The sequence below is a fragment of the Acipenser ruthenus genome, chromosome 15, assembly GCF_902713425.1.
Source record: "Acipenser ruthenus chromosome 15, fAciRut3.2 maternal haplotype, whole genome shotgun sequence".
In the NCBI taxonomy this organism is placed as follows: Eukaryota; Metazoa; Chordata; class Actinopteri; order Acipenseriformes; family Acipenseridae; genus Acipenser; species Acipenser ruthenus.
The window spans coordinates 8,964,800-8,985,635 of NC_081203.1; the positions used below are offsets into that span (position 1 = coordinate 8,964,800).

Sequence of the window (20,836 nt, forward strand, 5' to 3'; positions counted from 1 at the left end):
GCAGTGTAAGTGCAATCCACAGGGGCTGAGGAAGCACCACCCTCCCTGCAGTGTGTGCAATCCACAGGGGCTGAGGAGGCAGTGCAGTCGACACACCCTCCCTGTAGTGTAAGTGCATTCCACAGGGGCTGAGGAGGCAGTGCAGTCACCACACCCTCCCTGCAGTGTAAGTGCAATCCACAGGGTCTGAGGAGGCACCACCCTCCCTGCAGTGTAAGTGCAATCCACAGGGGCTGAGGAGGCAGTGCAGTCACCACACCCTCCCTGCAGTGTAAATGCAATCCACAGGGGCTGAGAAGGCAGTGCAGTCACCACCACCCTCCCTGCAGTTCTAGTTATTAACACAGGGAATTCAGTTCTCGACTGGGATACAGGGATGCACATCCTTAGGTCACACTGTAAATGTTTTCATACATCTGGATTACCACTAATCCAATTGACTAAAGCATAAATGATTGAGATTGTTAGATTCTGGGGACATATGGGTGTGTCTGTCCATAGGTTTGTCCATTTCTGTGTCGCTGTGAGAGGGGGTGTGGGTGAGTCGCTGATTTACGCGGGAGTCAGAAATGTCTTTAAGACACCACACACGCACAGGATTTATTAACACGGTGTGTAATGATTTGACACACTCAGTTTAGAAATAATAGTTCATAATCAAAAGGAGAAATAAAAAAGAAAAACAAACTGTAAATAAAACTACAAAGAAAAGTGCTCTTTAAGCAGGATCTCGCAGCCTCAGCTAGCCTGCGAGGCACGATGTACAAGGACACTTTTATGGGATCTCGCAGCCTCAGCTAGCCTGCGAGGCACGATGTACAAGGACACTTTTATGGGATCTCGCAACCTCAGCTAGCCTGCGAGGCACGATGTACAAGGACACCTTTATGGGATCTCGCAGCCTCAGCTAGCCTGCGAGGCACGATGTACAAGGACACCTTTATGGGATCTCGCAGCCTCAGCTAGCCTGCGAGGCACGATGTACAAGGACACCTTTATGGGATCTCACAGCCTCAGCTAGCCTGCGAGGCACAATGTACAAGGACACTTTTATGGGGTCTCGCAGCCTCCGCTAGCCTGCGAGGCACGATGTACAAGGACACTTTTACGGAGTTTCCCAGATCCTCCTGAGCTCAATAAATAACGTCCCAGGTGACTTGCAGCCAGAGTTTCCGCTGGATGGTATCCTGCTATGGGCAACTCAAGGAAGAGGAGAGCGTCATTTTTATGGAGTCGACCCCATAAAAAGAGCTTTGAAACAGACTTTATACTTGTAAAATGTTGTCAGGATGTTAACAATGAAAAGAGAAATTACAAGTAAATTATTTAAACAGTTATAGCAACACGTGGGGGCATATAATGCTATATTTTTTGGAACACCACTACTCACTCTTTCAGAACCACGTGCCCAATTTCCATTAAACTATTCATTGCCATTTGAATGTACAGCCGGGGTGGAGGATGTATGTTACTCACAATTTATTTAAACTACAAGAAGATCACCGTCTTCCTTTAAGACTGGCGAGGGAGCCTTCCCATATAAAAAATATATATATAGAATATACCTGTACTGTAGTATGTTCTATAGTATGCATCTGTAGATTGATATGGTACCTACTGTATAACCATAGTGTTGTAGTGTACTGCAGAACTGTTATAGGAGATATTACAGTGTGTACCATAGTACTGTACTATAGTATATACTATAGCAGCTAATCATCATAAACATCACAGTTTATGAAAAAAAAGCATTATTTAGATGAACTGCCAAAGTCTACAATACAGTACAGAAAACAGTATGTATACATGTTTGTTATGAAAAAAGATACCTTGGTACATGTTCAAAAAGTCATGTGATACATAGCGATATTATACAATATTGCCAGGAATACTGTAGTATATTGTAGTAGGGACAGTACTGTGGTAATTGCAACAGTTTAAAAGGTTAATATAGTAAATACTGTAATATTCAACAGTAAGTACTATACTATTCTGTGGTATTCTATAGATTATTTTTATGTGACACCCTGTGTGTGTGTGTGCCTGTGTACCCCTTTGTGTGTGTCCCTGTGTGTGTGTCCCTGTGTGTGTGTATGCCCCTGTGTACTCCTGTGTGTGTGTGCCCTTGTGTGTGTGTGTGTGTGTTCTTCCTCCAGACCAAGGAGTTTATACACGCTGAGCTGCTGGCTTCCCTGTATTCCTGCGGAGACCAGAACACTCTGATGGAGGAGTCAGCCGAGCAGGCCCAGCACCGTGACGAGATGCTGCGCATGTACCACGCTCTGCGGGAGGCGCTGAGCATCATTGGGGATATCAACACCACCACCACCAGCACCCCCACACCCCCGCCCGTCGACGACTCCTGGCTGCAGGTGCAGTCGCAGCAGTCTGGCAGGAGGTAGGCCAGAGTCTGATGGTTTCCCTAAAAGTCTCCGGCTAGCTATCGGAAAACCACAACAAAAGACCTGTGTCAGATTCCACACACTTCTTTTATTGCTCTGAGCACACTTTTAAACTCGGGAGACGTTTAAAGAGGACAGAGATGTTTTGGACTCCTGTAGTGGATTGTTCATGCACTGGGCTTGCAACATATCCAGACAACTTTTAAAAAATCAAGACAATCACACAGACTCATTCAATTTGAAGTTTTAACGAATCAGAGCAGTATTAGTACTCCTTCGGTTTCTTAAATGCTTAATAATGGATCGACTGGTTGAAGGCCACTTGGGATCCCTGCTAATAGGCAGCCTGGGTGTTTCCAGTGCCTTTAAGGGGTTTAACAGCATTAATACTTCAATATAGTAATGCAAGTATGGTTAACATATGCTTAGCCCTAGCTAGCCGTGTAAAAAGTTAAGATGCCTACCACTAAAATATAATTCCTATACCTTATAGCAATGCATCCATGTGGAAGTGTAGTTGTAGAATACAACGTAAAAACAAGAGCTGTCTTCAAAGGCAGACTCCTGAATACGACCAAACAGCAACCAGCTTTTTATTATTATTATTATTATTTATTTCTTAGCAGACGCCCTTATCCAGGGCGACTTACAATTGTTACAAGATATCACCTTCTACATTATTTCACATTATACAGACATGGACCACACAACTTGTAGATAGCAAGTCGAGTGTTGCTTGACTGAAGTCTTACTATGGCTTTTATAGAACTTTTGCTCCATTTAATACATCAGAAGTCTTAATTGAATATATATATATATATATATATATATATATATATATATATATATATATATATATATATATATTTGTGTTTAATTATTCCAACCTGGGTTTAAAATATATTTCCCTCTTAACATCAGAAACATTATTTTAAGTAGGTTGGATTTGTTTCATGTATAGATGTGTGTTAACAAAATACTATTGGATAAGGATTGTCTAGAGTTCGTGACAAACTTCTGAACCTATAATTATTATTATTATTATTATTATTTATTTCTTAGCAGACGTCCTTATCCAAGGCAACTTACAAATGTTACAAGATATCACATTATACATTATATCACATTATACAGATATCACATTATTTTACGTACAATTACCCATTTATACAGTTGGGTTTTTACTGGAGCAATCTATGTAAAGTACCTTGCTCAAGGGTACAACAGCAGTGTCCCCCACTGGGGATTGAACCCACAACCCTCCGGTCAAGAGTCCAGAGCCCTAACCACTACTCCACACTACTGCCCTAAACTAATTAGCTATAGAAAAGAGTTAAATGTAGCAGTCTAAGATTGGCTTTTTTCATTAAACTAAGTTTGACACCTCGCTCCATCCGATTCACTAGCAGGTGCAGCTCTGGTCTCTGCTTGCAGTGCCATTGTGAAGACTGTCAGAGATCTGACAACTGGCTTTTCCCAGTTTTAGGGCTGTGTTGGTTTGCCCAAAGCAATATAGGTGGTTCCCTATGTATTGCTTCTGCGGTAACTGTCGGTCTCAGACCTACCCTGTTTCCGACCCGGTACACGTACCGAACAGCAAACAAGGTTACCGCACCGGGTTACCACCGAACCGTACCTTACTGAGTGTGCCACTGAATCAGACTGTACTGAAGGTACCGTACCAGGTGTACCACCACCGAGTGTACCACCGAACCTTACCGAAGGTACCATACCGGATGTACCACCACCACCAAACCGTACCGTGCAAGGGTACTGTACAGTACAGCACTAGTGCTCAGGCACGGTTTGGTATTGTGGTACAAAACATACCATCCCTGGTCCAGTACCAGCGGACCTGGTTTGAGTCTCGACTTGCGCTGTTTTTTATCTGTTTTACAGTACTTTTGCCTGTAACCTCCTGTTACAGAAAGTACTGTATAGAGGAGCTGCAGCTCCCGCCCTATTACACAGTGGGGTTTCTGCTGGAGCAGACACATCCAGCTTCGGCTGGGGCATTGTCTAGACTGGCAGGGGGGGCGTAGGGGATGTGTAACCCCCATTGCACACTAATGTACCTATATAGTGCTACAGGCACCGAATTGGTACCAAACAGCAACTGTACATTCTTACTGTACATTGCTTTCTATTTGCATAATTCCTGGGTTTTATCCCTGTGACACATGCAAGGCCAGCCTGCCTGTGGACAAGCAGATGCTCTTCCTGCCTGAGGCAGCAGCATGGAAAGGAGGCACTGGTAAACCACATTTCTGTGAGTTGTTTTGTGTGCATTCTCTAAGTGTACACTAGAGAAACGTTTCTCCTACAGCTCTATAGCGCACTCTGCGTCCCTCACCTGCACAGCACTCTTCCCCATCACCCTCTCATAGAGAGGTGACTGCGTCCTCACCCCATGGCTCTGTGCCAAGGGAGAGCCATGCACCCGGGAATAGAGAAGCTCTGGGCAGCAGTTTTTCCTTCTCAGGGAGCCATCTGGAGTATTGGTGTCAGTGCAACACAGATGTCTGGGTGCTTACTACCGTTCAGACCGGCTACTCACTGCAGTTCAAGCACGATCTTTCTCCCTTTTGGGGCGTGACTGCAGCATCAGTCACAGACCCACAGGACGCCACTGTGGTGTCTCAGGAGGTAGCAGCTCTGCTGCTAATATGGGCTATTCATATGGTACACCCCCTGCAGTTGGAGGACGGGTTCTACTCCATGCCCAAGTGGGATGGTGGCCTCAGACCAATCCTCGGCCTCAGGCAGGTCAACCTGTTCTGAGCCAAAGGAGATTCAAAATGTGACGATGCAACTGCTGTTGCAGTCAATCAGGCCAGCTGATTGGTTCACCATGGTGGACCTCAAAGATGCCTATTATTATTATTATTTATTTCTTAGCAGACGCCCTTATCCAGGGCGACTTACAATTGTTACATAATATCACATTATTTTTACATACAATTACATTATTTTTTTACATACAATTACCCATTTATACAGTTGGGTTTTTACTGGAGCAATGTAGGTAAAGTACCTTGCTCAAGGGTACAGCAACAGTGTCCTCCACCTGGGATTGAACTCACAACCCTCCGGTTGAGAGCCCAGAGCCCTAACCACTACTCCACACTGCTGCCCCTATTTCCTGCCTATTGCCTATTTCCGTATCCCCATGAAAAACCGGCGCACTTAAGTACCTGCGGTTCACCTTTCAGGGAACAGCATACGACTTCAGTGTCTTGCCGTTTGGCCTCTCTCTAGCTCCCCGTGCCTTCTCGAAGTGCATGGAGGCTATTCTGGCCCCACTGAGACTCAGAGTACTCAATTACCTGACGACATGCTCATTTGTGCTCAGTCTCCAGCGCAGGCAGAGGCCCACACGGAACTCGTCACCAACCACCTTCATCAGTTGGGCCTGTCAGTGAATCATGCAAAGAGCCAGCTCTCACCCTCACAGACAGCCTCCTATTTGGGAGTGTGCCTGGACTCCAGGTCCATGCTGTCCACTCTGTTGGATGACAGTGTGCAGAGAATAGCCACTTGTCTGAATCATTTTCAGCTTAACAGAAAGCTCACAGTAGTGACATTCCAGAGGCTTCTGGGCTTGATGGCTGCAGCTTCCTAGTCCCTTCCTTTGGGTCTCCTGAGCATGTGCCCTCTCCAAGCCTGGTTGAACAGCAGAGTTCTTCAGCCTTCATTGAACCGTGGCTGCCTGGTGACAGTATCTTGTCACTGTCTGAAGGCGTTTCCTTGGTAGACGCAGCCTGTCCATCTGCGCTTAAGCGTAGCGCTGGGCAGCGTCTCCAGAAGGGAGGTCATCACCTAGTCTAGGCTGGGGTGCAGTGTGGAATGGCAGGTGAGCGCAAGGGGTATGGAACCCCCCGTGGCAGGGGCTCCATATCAGTATTTTAATATTTCTTTCTTTTATTTGTCTATATGGTTTTATATTGAAGTTTTAACATGCTCCTGAGTTTAAGAATTGAATGTTAAAATATAAGTAACGTAATTCATTTGCAGAGTCAATGTGATACCTCGAAAAAATGCGCTGAGACGATAAAGAACCTTGTAGAACACACAGTAGTTCAAAATAACATTTCTCGAAAATAATAACTTCAGTCTTGCAGGTGATTTTTAATTCCGAAACAAAAAGAAAATCCAACGCAAACAGTCCAGAACGTAACCACATGTGAACTGCACTTACAAATCTTGAAACAAAACAAAAACTGTAGGTATAATCCTACAGGACTCTCTAGCGATCAAAAGAACTTCAATGCCCATCAGTGAGATTTGATAAAGAGTCCAGGCATACAAGTATACCGAGGTAATATACATGATAAAAGCTGACCCCCTCTTTCTTACACCAGCCCAAAAACTGACACCTTGCCTGTGTGAGAACTGGTTTGGGTTTTATGCTGCTTCCAACACCCATCCTCAGATCCGCTCTTCCAGTGGAAACAGCACGCTGCAAGCAAGGGTTATCCTGCCTGAGATCAAAAGGGTTCTTTTGAACTACAAAAGAGCCATATGTCTTATCCTGATCTCGAAGAAAACAGGAACCTTTTGCTGGGTGTGAGATTACGGGGAGAGAGCATGACATATTGAAGTGACCCCTCCCTGTGTTTGTTTGTGTTGCAGGTCTCCCGCCTCCAGCCCCACTCCACAGAGGAGAGCCCCAGCGGTGCCCCCTACCCGGGCTGGCTCCAGAGGCCCTGCCCCCGGACCACCCCCCGCGGGGGCCCCACCTGTCCCCTCCCGCCCCGGAGCGTCCCCTGACCCCTTTGGTGGCCCCCCTCCTCAAGTCCCCTCACGACCCAACCGGGCTCCCCCCGGCGTCCCTAGGTAAGTGTCTGGGGCTGCGGCCTGTACTGTATCTGTGATGCTTCCCTCTGTGACCTTCAGCCTCACTGAGAAACCAGCCAGGGCCACGGCAGCACATCTTAGCAAGGCTCGGAGACAGTTTTGCAAAATATTTCCTCAAACTCCAGCCTTTAATAAAAGTTATAGCCCCTTCATACACCTAAAACATCCTGAATGTAAATGATTACTGACACAGTAGCAGTGCAATTCTCACATTACACAAAAATGTTGATTGGACCAACTTCTGATGAGAAAAAACGATGAATTACATAATGGTTGCTTCCAGTAAAGACATTACATTGGACTCTCCTATCCCTAATATATTGAGCTAGTTGCCTTGGTTATTGTGCAATAGCAGAGTTCTACCTCTCCACAGAAAGATCACCCTCTCCTCCTCCTCGCTTCCTGTCTAGTTAACCTTCCCGAGACCCTGCCCAGTTTCACTTGAACCAATCCCCCTTCCCGTTGTTTTCTCAGACACCAACTACTGCCCTGGTCATCTAATTGAGCACACTGTACAGAGAGAGACCCCAAGGGTCATTGCAACATACCGGTTTAATTGAGGTGTAAACCTCAAAACGACTCTATGAGCTCAATTGTAATGTAACAGTTTAGACAGCCAGGTGTCAAAAGGCCTTTTCAGCTTCAACGTACAATAGTGGCTTAATTTAAACCCATTTTCAGTCTATTCTAGACCATGTAGTAGCAGGTTTAACTGAGGGCAGTATTTCCATCTAGAAAGATGCTAACCGATATATCAGGTAAGATATTTCGAAAACATATTAACAGTGTTGGGCACGTTACTGAAAAAAAGTACCTAGTTACTAGTTACTCGTTTCTTCAGAAAAAACTATTATAATGTCCTTACTTATTACTTAATGAAAATTGTAACTGCAACTATTGTTTACTATTTAATTATAAGTTTAAAAATAGTACATTGTAATCATTACAATACATGCGACTTTGCGGAAGTCGTAAGAGTGAAAAACAAATGCAACTGTACATGAAGTTGGAAAAAAGTGACAATGTTCATAAAACATTGTGTTACATAAATTACTTAACTTAATGTAATGGATACACACATGTATTTTGTAGACTCATATTATCAGGGGCGTTTCTACCATAAGGCTTGGGGGGGCTCAAGCCACCCCACTTTTTTTAAGCCCATCGCGTGGATTGTATAGGTAGCTAGCACAAGCCAGGTGACAATCGTATAATCAGCTTGTTTTTGCCTAATCTGCACACAGCTTTATTGTTAGTTGTAATTACAGGCTAGCAAGAGAGAGGCCAATTTTTTTCTCTCTCTGGTAATGTGTAACAATTGTAAATGTTCTAACGTCATCACTAGTAACCACAAGAATGTGAGCGGAGCAGAGCAGAGCTGTGACAAAATTCTGCTCACCGCCCATAATGTCCTCCGCTCCGCTCTGCTCTATCTTCAATTCCGCTCCACTGCCTGTGATTCCTGCTTCACTCCTCCACTCCAGACAAAATAGGCACGCTCCGCTCCACTCTATCTTCAATTCCACTCCACTGCTTGTGATTCCTGCTTCACTCCTCCACTCCAGACAAAATAGGCACGCTCCGCTCCGCTCTATCTTCAATTCCGCTCCACTGCTTGCGATTCCTGCTTCACTCCTCCACCTGACAAAATAGGCACGCTCCGCTCCGCTCTATCTTCAATTCCGCTCCACTGCTTGCGATTCCTGCTTCACTCCTCCACCAGACAAAATAGGCACGCTCCGCTTATTTGTATGTTGTACTGTTCTGTAGAGCCGACACACAATAGTTTTAAATGCATCTTTATCACTCAACACTCTTAAAATCAGGCGCCTTTTTTTTTTTTTTTTTTTTTTTTTTAAACTCCCAACACATAATTCTGTTGTAACTGGAAAGATGAACAAAAGTTTGTATGCAATTTTGCACAGTGAAAAATCTTATACATTTTTCAGCACAATATACAGGAGCAGCTACATTAGCAATGTCTATATATTATAGCTCAGTCATGATAATGACTTCAGAGATAACAACCCCACAGTGTTCTCCTTGGTTCCACTCCCCACAGGATCCCCCTGCAAATTATTTCTGGAGCCGTCCCTGCATATTAAATATCTATGCATCAATTATACTGGAGTATTTTTCATATGCATGCAAATTGAGTTCTTCAAAGCGTACATTCTGTCAAACTATTTGAAACATATTGTTTATAAACCTAAATAGTCCTTGTTGTGTCACATCAAAAGTAAGTTACTGAAGAAGAAGTTGTTTATGTACCTGTCGGGATCTCTGTTATGACTTTATTGAGCTCTGTACTGAAGCCAGTCTGTCCTGATTGTGAGCACGCATGTAAGAGAGCTGCTGTGTTCAGGGTTTCTATGTGTTCAAGGAAAGTAGCAGTTCAGTCTTTAAGGACTGCCGTAAGCCGAGTTGTTATTGTCATGCTGACTGAAAATACAATAAAGAGCAGTTCACGTTTACGGTAACTGAACTGAAATGTACTTCTTTGGCTTAAAAAAAATACAACAAATGTAGCTGCAAAACAGAGAAAAGGTAACGAGACAAGCTTGTTTGTTTTTTGCAAAAAGTAACTAATATTATTATTCCCATCAAAAATTGAACGCGTTATATTACCTCGTTATTAACAAGAGTAATATTATTACAGTAACGCGTTAAAGTAATGAATTGCCCCAACTCTGCATATTAATATGCCATTTCTATTTCTATTATAAAAATGGAGGTTTAAAAAAATCAAAATAACTTTTGTTTTTTGAAACAGGTACTGCCGCTCATGCTGTGCCTTTTTCATTTGAGATTTTTATTTTGTGCGCAAAATTAGATTTTCGTGAAAAGCGCTGCTTTTTCCATCCAGCTGAAGAAGGTCTTGTAGTCTGAAACGTCCTGATATAATATATATATATATATATTATTATTATTATATAATCTATTATTCTCATTTTATGTACCTACATTTTATGTTCAATTTTGAACCTTCTCCACAGCAGTTTTCCTTTTTCAAATGAATAGTATATGGGCTGCCATGCATTGTGAGAAAATATATACAGAATTTATGTAGAAGCATCCCTGAGGGTGGGCATTAAATTCTCACACACTACATGCCCCATGCAGTATTTTTTTTTTATCTCTGATGAGCAAATTACGCTATAGCGTAGGTCCCCCAGCAAAAAACTTATCGGGACACATTAATTACAGTGACCGTGTAATTCCCATAACCTGTTTTGCTGCCTTTAATCCCAACATATTAAACACGGGAGAAACGTTAACTGCAAACCTGAAATGACAAAACAGAAGCTTTTGTGTTTTTTTTTATACACACTGTACATTTCTAGTAGTATATAGAAATGATTTTTTATGAAGTTTTAAAACCACAGATACCATCAAATTATTAGTAAATGACATAACATCATATGCCACTGGAGCCTATCAATCTAAAAAAATTAATTGTCTATTATTACAGACAGACACACAGTTGAAATCAATGCCATTCTTCACAAGCGTTTAAATGATCTGACCTACTACTGTTGTGAGGTTAGAGTCAAGATGCAGTGTATCTACTAAGTAAGCAGTAAGATCCTCTGAATTAGCAGTTGTAAAGCTCCGTGGAATGATAATAATGTACTCGTGGTGGGCAGTCTGATTCTTTTTACTGACTCGATTCATTTTATTCGGTTCAGTTTGGTGAGTCGATTCAAAGATTTGTTAATTTGATTCAAACCCATATTTATTCTCAGTCGATCTTGTGCTTCATTGGTGCACTCTGTTTTTCCGCTCTAGTAGTATAAAGTTAATTAATGACAAGCGGTTTTTTTTTAAGTTTGTTATATATTTTTTATATATATTTTAATAAAATGGCATCTATAAACAAAGGAACAAAGCAAAGCCATGTTTGGAAGTATTTTGAGGAACCGGACGAGAAAACCATGGTATGTAAATAATTATGACCCCAAAAATTGCCGTACCACAAAAACACTTTCAACGCTTCATCATTTGAAATGAAAACATTCCGAGATTAGCGTTCTGTTTATCCATAATAAACAGAACGCTTCGGCTAACATTTATTTAGCCCTTGCATCCCTGTGAATGCTTATAACATGATTTTAAAAGTTTTTCTTTTAAATATTAATTCAAAGAACGCATACGTGTAAATAAATCATGTATAGGCTTTAATTTACCAGTACACTTTTACGCAAATCGTTTGTTTAAAAGTCCTTGATATCTGTATGGATTTCCCGTTTGTAGGACCGATCCCTGAACAGTAGCGTTAATATAACTATTCACTGTGTGCACAGGTACATCTCAGTAGTGCAGTACAAATACTAAGAGAGACATTTACTAAATACAAATAAGAAATGCTTTTAAAAAGACCAAATTCCTATTTCCTAATTTTTTAATATTACATGCAGGACAGGCTCTATAAATCGTTATATAAAAAAAGAAAATGTGAATCGTGTGACAGCCCTAATTTCAATATATACTTTTTTTTTTTTTTTTTTTTTTGCGGTGTTAAAACATTAGTTGCTTATTTAGGATTTATTTGCTTAGAAAATACTAACCAGGGCTGTCAATAAACATCAATGTAATATAAATAGTGTGTGTGTGTAGATATGGTTTAAACAAGCTGACACCGGCATAGCATTTAAACATTCATAAAAATGGCTGAACACTGATTGTGTTAACACAAAATTAAATTACAAAACCTACTACAAAAGAAACACAAAAATGGTGATTAAAACATCACTGTTACTGTTTCTGACTTTCTGAAATTCAAACAAATTCGACGATGTAAACAAATATGAGGGGCGGGTTATAAACTTGATTATACAGCAGTCGGCAAACCAGACAGAGTTTTCATTTACGTATGCTGTATCAGCTGTATTTAAACAAAATATATAAAGTTGTATTTACTATCCAGCCTTGCCTCACTTATTTTCTTGACTGATTCATATACTAAATACGTACTGCAGACTCAGCCATAGTGGAAAATGAAATGCCCCACATTAAGACTATTGTTACCTCCAGGGTGCAATGCCCTCAACCTGCGGCTTCAGGCATTATAGCCCCCTGTCAGTAACAATAGTATTCCCTCAGGTCAATCATTTTCTACTATAGCCCTCCTCTCCAATACATCTCTCTCTCTCTCTCTCTCTCTCTCTCTCTCTGTGTAATTAGAAAACAGAGTAAATTAGGACAGTGGTGCACAAACTTTTTTTAATGCCGCCCCCCTTTTTTAGCATACATTTAGTTGCGCCCCCCCACCCCCCAAAAGACAGCGACAGGCTGACAGCCACTACCTTTGACCTTATTTCTGATTGGTCCATTGTGACACGAACAGCGCGTAGCACGAATAGAATAAAACAAAAGCCAATACAATAATGTGATTAGCAGTTAAAACTCATAAATATTAAGATTAAGATAAGTACACACAAAACTAAGAATTAAAAAAACAATTATCTGTTAAAGCAAAGAGTTTTGCAGTAGCGCACTTCATTGAAGTTTCCACTGCCAAAGTTACTCCCACCTGTAGTTTATGCTCAATGCTGTTTCTATGTTGGAGACAATGGTGTCATAAACTGTACATGCCCACAGCAGAACAGCATCCTGAATCTCCCCTTGCTTTCCTGGCCCTCGAGATCCATTCCAGTCCAGGCCCTGATTTCATCTTAGAAAGTTCAATTTACTGTTTTAGAATCTGCTTTAAGTAAAAACCTGGACTGGACTTAACTGGACTGGATCTCTAGTTGAGTACCATTGCTTTAAACTTTTTATTCCATTCTTTGCACCATTTTTTCCAAAAAGAGAAAACACATTACGACATTAGTGAACAAACTTTAAAGCCCTTCAATTCAATTCCAAATGTCTTTACGTTATTTTAATGGGTATTTTCTTAGAAGTTCAAATACGCTACACTTTGGCTCAGTACAGTCACCAGTGATTTAGTTGTGCTTCTGCCCCATGATGACAGCTGTAACAGGGCAGCACCTCAGAGCTGCCTCAGAGCAGATCTACACTCTCGGCAAAGTTACAAGTGCAGTTGCTACTGATTCTAATGCAGGTTCTAATGCAGACATGAATGATAAATTCCCATAACCCCCTGCTCTCCAGCGTAGCCCACCCTTTCACTTTCACGCAGAACCCTGACCCTGACATCCTGCCTAGCTCTTTTGTAAACCTTTTCTTGAAGAAACTAATTATGGGGAAAATTCAAACAGTAAGAAATGTATTTAAAAGACACCCCTATTAAAAGCTGCGTGGAAGGTCCCTCTCTTGTCTCCAGGCTTCTTGGATCTGTCGTTCTGTATTCTTCAGCTACACACTGTGAAAATCTAGTAGACAAAGCGTTTTTCATGTGCTGAGCAGTGAAACATAGCCAGCGTACAAAATGCAAAATAAACACAATACAAAAAACTGTCAAAATAAAGGTGCCGTGAAAACGGCATACACTACTCCCTAAGGCATGGTGGTCCTGCTTTATACACCTCACTCACTTTACATTAGTGGGATCTACAATCCCTGAACTAATCTTCTCTGTTCAATTATACGCAAACCCCGACTCCGACTACAAGCAGGGCCGTCTGCGGTTTTGCTTTCTTTGTCTTCTGATCCCAGGTCACTCTCATGGTGATCAGGATTACACAGCCAGGTCTTCATGTCCGGGTAGCGTGGACAATATTCAGCTTGTTGTTCTTGGCGTTGCAGCAGCCCTGAGGTGAATAAACGGGACATTTTTACACCCAACGTCCTGCTGGAACACACCTACCTGATTATCCACAGCAATTATAACAAACACACACTATTTACAATACACATCCACACAAAAAAAAACACTGCTCTTCTGTTGAATAAAACTTACAGGGGGAAATTCAAAAAGCCATTGACTCAGAGGTTTCTGAATATAAAAAAATCCCCTTCAATTGGGCCCTGTCCTCTTTCCAGGCTTTATAAAGGAATGTTTTGTAAAGTTCACTGTGATTAATTCAGTTAGTTCATGAAACCTTTTTCAGAGAGAGTTTATTAAAGAGGTATCGCCCAGTAGGCAATTAGTTAAGCAGTCGAACAGAAAAGTAACAGTCCTATGGACCACCCAGATCAAAAAAGCGTTGTTTTAAATATTTAGTACAGTGTTGGTTTTGACCAATCAGAATACATAAAATAGTATGTGTTCTAAATAAATGTAAATGTACGTCTTTTTTACGTACAAGCTGGTCATTTTACAGTGGTATCTAGTCATGCCAACGTAGTCACTTGTAATTACTTTGTATTCCCAGCGTAATTGCAAGAGTAGCCAGTCACCTTCGGGATAACATCTATTCAAACACAAGAATCAAGAATAAGGACATGTGAAAATATGGCAGCAAGAGATTTTCGTCTATGGTGCCAATATAGATGTGTTGAGTGCTGCCGATAAGGGTTCCCAGGCATCTCAGGGACACTGGGATTGTCACAGTTTTCAGCCCAGTCCTGGTTGTAAATATTAAAATTGTAAAATGTTCCCGGTTTTGCAATAAACCCAGACTTGTTCCCTAGCCAGTGGGTGCTATATGCCCGCTTCAGGCGCTGGTCAGCCAATACGAGGTGCTCACGAGGGAAAGCATGGGCAGTGTCCAGCCAGTCCTGCAGCTGCTGGAGGTACTCAAGGCCAGCCAGTTCTGGGGTGTGGTGCTGGGACAGCCTGCCAAACACGAGATCCACTGGGGTGCCGAGCTCTCGTCCAAACATAAGAGCACCCTGTGGACTCTTGGACTGCAGTCCAGTAGGCCATTAGAACCAAGGGCAAGTACTGGTCCTGGATGGCAAGCGTCCTGTTAAACCACTCCACCAATCCATTGCCCTGCGGTTGGAGTGGTGTTGTCCAGGTTTTCTTTATGCCCAGCTGCCTGCACACCTCCCCACACTGCAGCTCCTCTGCAACCCCAAACCGGCTAAACATACCATCCAGCAGTGCCTCCGCGCAGGTGGTGGCTCTCTGGTCTGGGGTGGCGTTAGTGAAATAATCTAAGACCACAAGGACATATCAGTTGCCCTCCATCCAAGGAAAGGGTACCAAGATATCAGCAGCAACACGCTCCAGTGATGCCCCCACCTGATACTGTGAAGTGGAGTGTGGGGTCTCCCGGAGAGCTTGGGGAACCACCGCTTGCAGACGTTTCTGTCCTGTCGCAGAGTCTGGCCATGCACAGTAGAGCACAGTTCCTCGGAGGTTCAAACATTCCTATCGCACCACCAGCGCTTTTACCTCTGGGGAGACGCTGACGCTGGAGTACCCCCTCTGACAACTCAGGCGTGGTTTCCATGACTACAGTGGCTGCACCTCCCGCTCCTCCAATCGATGCTTCAAATCGAGCAAGCCATCTGTCCTTTGTGCTTACTGAAGCAGCCACTGCAGGGATGCATGGTCCGTGCGCAGATGGAACTTCCACCCATAAAGGTAGGGGAGGAAGTGGCGCACGGCCTGTACAATACAACGTCGCATATCCGACCCCCTGTGGACTGGGGTATAGGCGAACATGTGAAAAAGTCAGATTTGCAAACATCTATAGAAAAAGCATTTACACCTCCATAAATAGGTTAGTGAACAAAAAACAACACGCAAACTGCTTTAAACATGGGGATATTTTTTGCTTTAAAAGTAAACAAATGTAAACAAGATAAATTAGGCTACAAATACACAGTGTTGCTATGAGGTTTGCCATAAGCCATCTCCACGCAAAGCTTTAAAAAAAAAACTAAAAAACTAAACAAAATGGTAAATGTACAGTAACCTGCAACTGATGACTTCTTTCTTAACTCTAAAAGTCCCTGCCTCCCTGGTTCTGCTTTCTTAATATCTCTGTCACAGTACTTTGCGCTTTTTCTTGATATTGCCAACAGCCGAAAAGCAGCTCGGTTTGAATATTGCTTCGGCTATTTTAAACAAACGTCTGGTAAGCATTGCGTTTAGAAGCTTGCTTTGTTTAATTCAGATGCATTTAAAAGCTACAACACGCTGCCAATATCTGCAAGCGTACGCTCCATCATATAAACACACTGCACAAAAAAAAAAATTCTCGACTGGTGTATTGAAACGTCACTGCTACACGCATCTGACTGACACACGCACACAGCCCGCCTCTCTTAAAGGGGAACGCACCAAAAGGCTGATTGCTATAACACTTTCTTTCTGTTTCCATCACGGAAGCTGCATTTGCTGCCAATGCTATTACTCTTGTAGCCTACTTTTAATATGTATTTATTTATTTAGCGAGGTTGTTGATTGATCAGGGCGGTTATGTGACGGTCGGATATGCGACGTTCCACTGTACTACAGTCAACCGGTACCAGCGAGTAACACAAGAGTATGCAACTACTAGCTCCCTGTCCAAGCCCACCTGGGCAGGCACCGATCCCTGCGTTGCTTGCGTCCGTGTCCAGGGAGTCGGGGACGCCAGCACCGGAGCTGTCACGAGGGCCTCCCGCAGTCTTCCAAAGGCGGCTGCACAATCGGTGTCCCAGGCAAGCCAGCCCCAAACGAACGAACTCGGTCCTGAAAAAGAAGGAAAAGGACCAAAAAAAAAAAAGAACTTTAGCTTGCATGCAAACTAAACGAACCAGACCAAGTCCGTTTGAAACGGACCCAGTGTGAATACAGCCTAATTGTTTGAAAAATAGTTAATAAAAAGGTTAATAATTGTTCATAGTGTTTTATGAAGCCCTGGTCAGGGGTTTGGGGAAATAAAGATTGATGTAAAGAAATTCCAGTACATTCATAATGCACTGTATTGGGAAAAGAAAAACTGTAGTACCAGTATCATGCTTTGCAGTCAGTTAACTCTACTATGAATTAATAATGTTTTACAGTTTTACAATTGTGTGGTCCTGTAAAAAGCATGGTTTGAACAGTGTGTGTTTCTCTTTAACTGTAACCTTGCCCAACACCACCATATTGATTCAATATTATTTTTTCAGAATTATTATCCGTGACCCATGAGGACTAACGCTAATGGTACGTCTTGTGCTTTCACACCGTGGTTATTTACCATCATGTTGCTGCATGGTTCATGCTTAGGGTGACCAGACATCCCAGTTTCACCGGGACAACCTCTTTTCCACCAACTGTCCCGATGTCCCGACATTTTTCCCCCAAAACTTAAAGTCCTGTTTGCAGCATTGCACTCCTGGCGCCAGCCATCACTCCTTACGTTAATGAGGTAAACTGTCATCAACCATGAATGATCAAGGGAAGGTGCAGTACTGTGTTAGATTAATGTGAAAACAGTAATCGTGATAAAAGCACTAGATTCAAATAAGAAGCATGCTTAAAAAAACAAACAAAAAAAACGATGTTTAATCTTTGTGTCCCGGTTCGAGCTTTGGAAATCTGGTCGCCCTGTTCATACTTCTCTTCCATATCCCCCCCCCCCCCCCCCTGCCCCCACCAGCAGGAGGAAACTTGGGTCAGGTCAACTGGTATTTGACCTCTTAGTGGTGGGAATTTGTTTAGCACAATGTTTACGAAAACTTAATTGGTCAGAGAGTACTCTGGGTAATTGCCATGCCAAATGCTTTGCTGGTGACAGTTGTCCTAAACAGTTGCCAGTGTATCCAGTGCTTAATAGTAACTATATATTTCCATGCAGCCAGCCTTGTACAAAAGCTCCGTGACTTAGAGGCTAAGGGCTGGAGCACACTTGGCGACTCACTCTAGTCTTCAAACTAAAAAAAAACAACTAAACTTTCATGGACTAAATAAGTCTCAAATGTGCAGTTTTGAAAGAAACACATGGTACAGCAAACATATATTTTATTTAAAAAACATATCTGGTACAACTTTAGGTTAAAGGATGCTGCAGTTTCTATGCCTTATTCTCAGGTTATCCGTTTGTACTTGCTCTTCCTGGGTCATTTCACCTCAACATTGACCTCTGGATCAAAGCATGTTACCCTCTAGGTTAAAAATGTGAAACTAACTGCAAGCAAGGCTTGCAATATGTTTGAAATCAAGTGCAGTAGCATGTATCAGGTTCTAAAATAAGAATACATGTGTAACTAACGATAGCATGTGTTTCTACGAAGCTGGATATCTGAGACTGGTATAAGGAATGAAAGTACAACCTGTAAGCGCTATGGAATTCTTCTCTTAGCTACAACCACTTTTAAGTGTTACAGAACCACCTGCAGTACCAAATAACAATAGAAAAAAGACCTTGCATGTACAATATGTAATCCTTTTTAAACCTCAAAAGAGAAAAAGGTGACGACTGGATCGGACTCGAGACCAAATAATACCTTATATAATACAATGCATGCAACCAACTAACTCAACGGTAAATGTACTGTACTGTACACCCCATAACCTTCTAATCGCTCTTGTTCCAGCAGTTCCCATTTGTATGTTTGTTTGTGTTGCTGGTATCTGCCAATGACTGTCCTCTTCCCTCATTTCCTTTCATTTCATCTCACCTGTTTGTCATTTCTTGACTCTCTGAAGGGGAAGTCTGCCCTAAAAGAACAAATATCCTGTTTCTAATGGTAATATGAAATGCTTTGGACTTCTTGTCACTGATAAGCTCCTAATGTCTTGGTTGCTCTGAGTTGTCATTGTTCTTTGAGCTCCAACAAGTTAGAGGGAAAACTGTCTGGGTTTATTTTCACCTGACTGCGCCACTATGACCTCTACTGGTCAGGCTGCATACGAGGCCAAGCGTAGCAGCAGTTCTCCAGCTGACAGATACATTGGGGTTGAGACCTCCTGAGCCAGGTGACAGATACATTGGGGTTGAGACCTCCTGAGCCAGGTGACAGATACATTGGGGTTCAGACCTCCTGAGCCAGGTGACAGATACATTGGGGTTGAGACCTCCTGAGCCAGGTGACAGGTACATTGGGGTTGAGACCTCCTGAGCCAGGTGACAGATACAAATAAATAAATATACCTACTGAACCAATAGATACGGGTCCTTTGAACATGATCCTTAGAAAACCTTGATGCCCTTAACCAATGTTCTGGACAAAGCCTGTGAAAATAAAGTTGTGTTCAGAAAAACGTTTTTAACATGGCCTCCAAATTGAGTCAGTTGAAATCAGAGCATTTCTATTTTTTTAACTTTAGTAGTAGCCAATTGATTTTACCCCCGTTTTTCTCCCAATTTGAAATGGCCATTTGTATTTAGGCTCAGCTCAACGCTACCACCCCTGCGTTGACTCGAGAGCGGCGAAGATGAACACACGCTGTCCTCCGAAACGTGTGCCGTCAGCCAACTGCTTCTTTTCACTCTGCAAGCCCACCATGTAGCCGCCTCAGAGCTACAGCGTCGGAGGACAACACAGCTCTGGGTAGCTTAGAGGCAAGCCCGCAGGCGCCCAGCCAGTCTGCAGGGGTTGCTGGTGCACGGTGAGCCGAGGACACCCTGGCTGACCTAACCCTCCCCCCCCCCCCCCCCAAGTGGAGTTCAGCCAATTGTTCACCGCCCCCCGTCCACTGTTGGCAGTGGAATAGCCTGGACTCGAACCAGCGACCTCCAGACTATAGGGTCCTGCACTCCACGCGGAGCGCCTTTACTGGATGCGCCACTCAGGAACCTCCCTAATTCAGAGTATTTCTAATACAAATCATTACAGCCTTAAGACCTCCACCTCCCCCTCCCTTAGTATACTTAACAATATAATACAGTAGAACCCAGAGTTATAAACACCAAACTTACGAACTGACCGGTCTACCGAACCCCCACTTTCAACCGGAAGTATGCAATCACTCAATCATGCGTGCAATGCAACCAGATAGGCGCTCCTACATAAGCGGCATGCTGGTCATGGAGAAGACAAAATTACTGTACCAACAAATGTATTCAGAAAGGTGAGGCAGATTGCAAAGCTGCATTTAAATCTGTGTTTTTGCTACAGTTATGATTTCAATGGTAACTTCAATTTAGCCTTTTTCCATTTATAGTACTGTTTTAAAGACCATACCAATAACAATATGAGTATTGCATTACTGTGCTGTATCCTTCTATTATTCTCCAGATTGAGGGTGTAGATAGCAGGTGTACACATTTATTAAAACTGTTGAAAACTCATTTTCAAAGTTACAGCCATTTCAGACTTACAAACAACCTCCATTCCCAAGGGGTTCGTAACTCTGAGGTTGCACTGTAATTGGGTAGGAAATACATATTTAAGGTGGTCCGGTAAGGTTCTCACTCAAGATGCTAAAGTCATTCGCTCACATAATTTTCTCATGAATGGACAAGAAACTGCACTTCACAGTGAAACAGTATAAAACCTGACAGGTATACTGCACAGCAGACCAAGGGAAGATGACATCATACTTCGGAGCTCCTGGATGTAAAAAGGCAAATAGCTTGGCCGTGGGACCTTCAATTCTCCTGAGTTGTGGGTAATTGCTGTGGTGAGGGAACATAATTGGACATTTTAAATTGGGTAGAAAATCGTGGGTAAAAAAAAGTACAGTTTTAAAATACATATTTTATATATATATATATATATATATATATATATATATATATATATATATATATATATATAATTTTTTTGTGATCTATTAGTTTTAAAGTGTAATTATGGAAATC

General features: G+C 42.5%; 1 protein-coding gene across 11 annotated transcripts in view; it reads left to right on the top strand.

The window, feature by feature from the left end:
- Window positions 1-20,836, top strand: part of LOC117422010 (dynamin-1) — a 116,043-nt gene that overhangs the window by 87,908 nt on the left and 7,299 nt on the right. For 9 of the 11 annotated variants that reach the window (XM_058987119.1, XM_058987125.1, XM_058987121.1 and 6 more), the window contains 2 exons: window positions 2,157-2,398; window positions 7,035-7,238. In XM_058987119.1, the coding sequence (XP_058843102.1) occupies window positions 2,157-2,398; window positions 7,035-7,238 (446 nt within the window). Of the gene's footprint in view, window positions 1-2,156; window positions 2,399-7,034; window positions 7,239-17,216; window positions 17,254-20,836 lie in introns of all 11 variants that reach the window. The other 2 variants (XM_058987128.1, XM_058987129.1) reach the window with 1 other exon arrangement.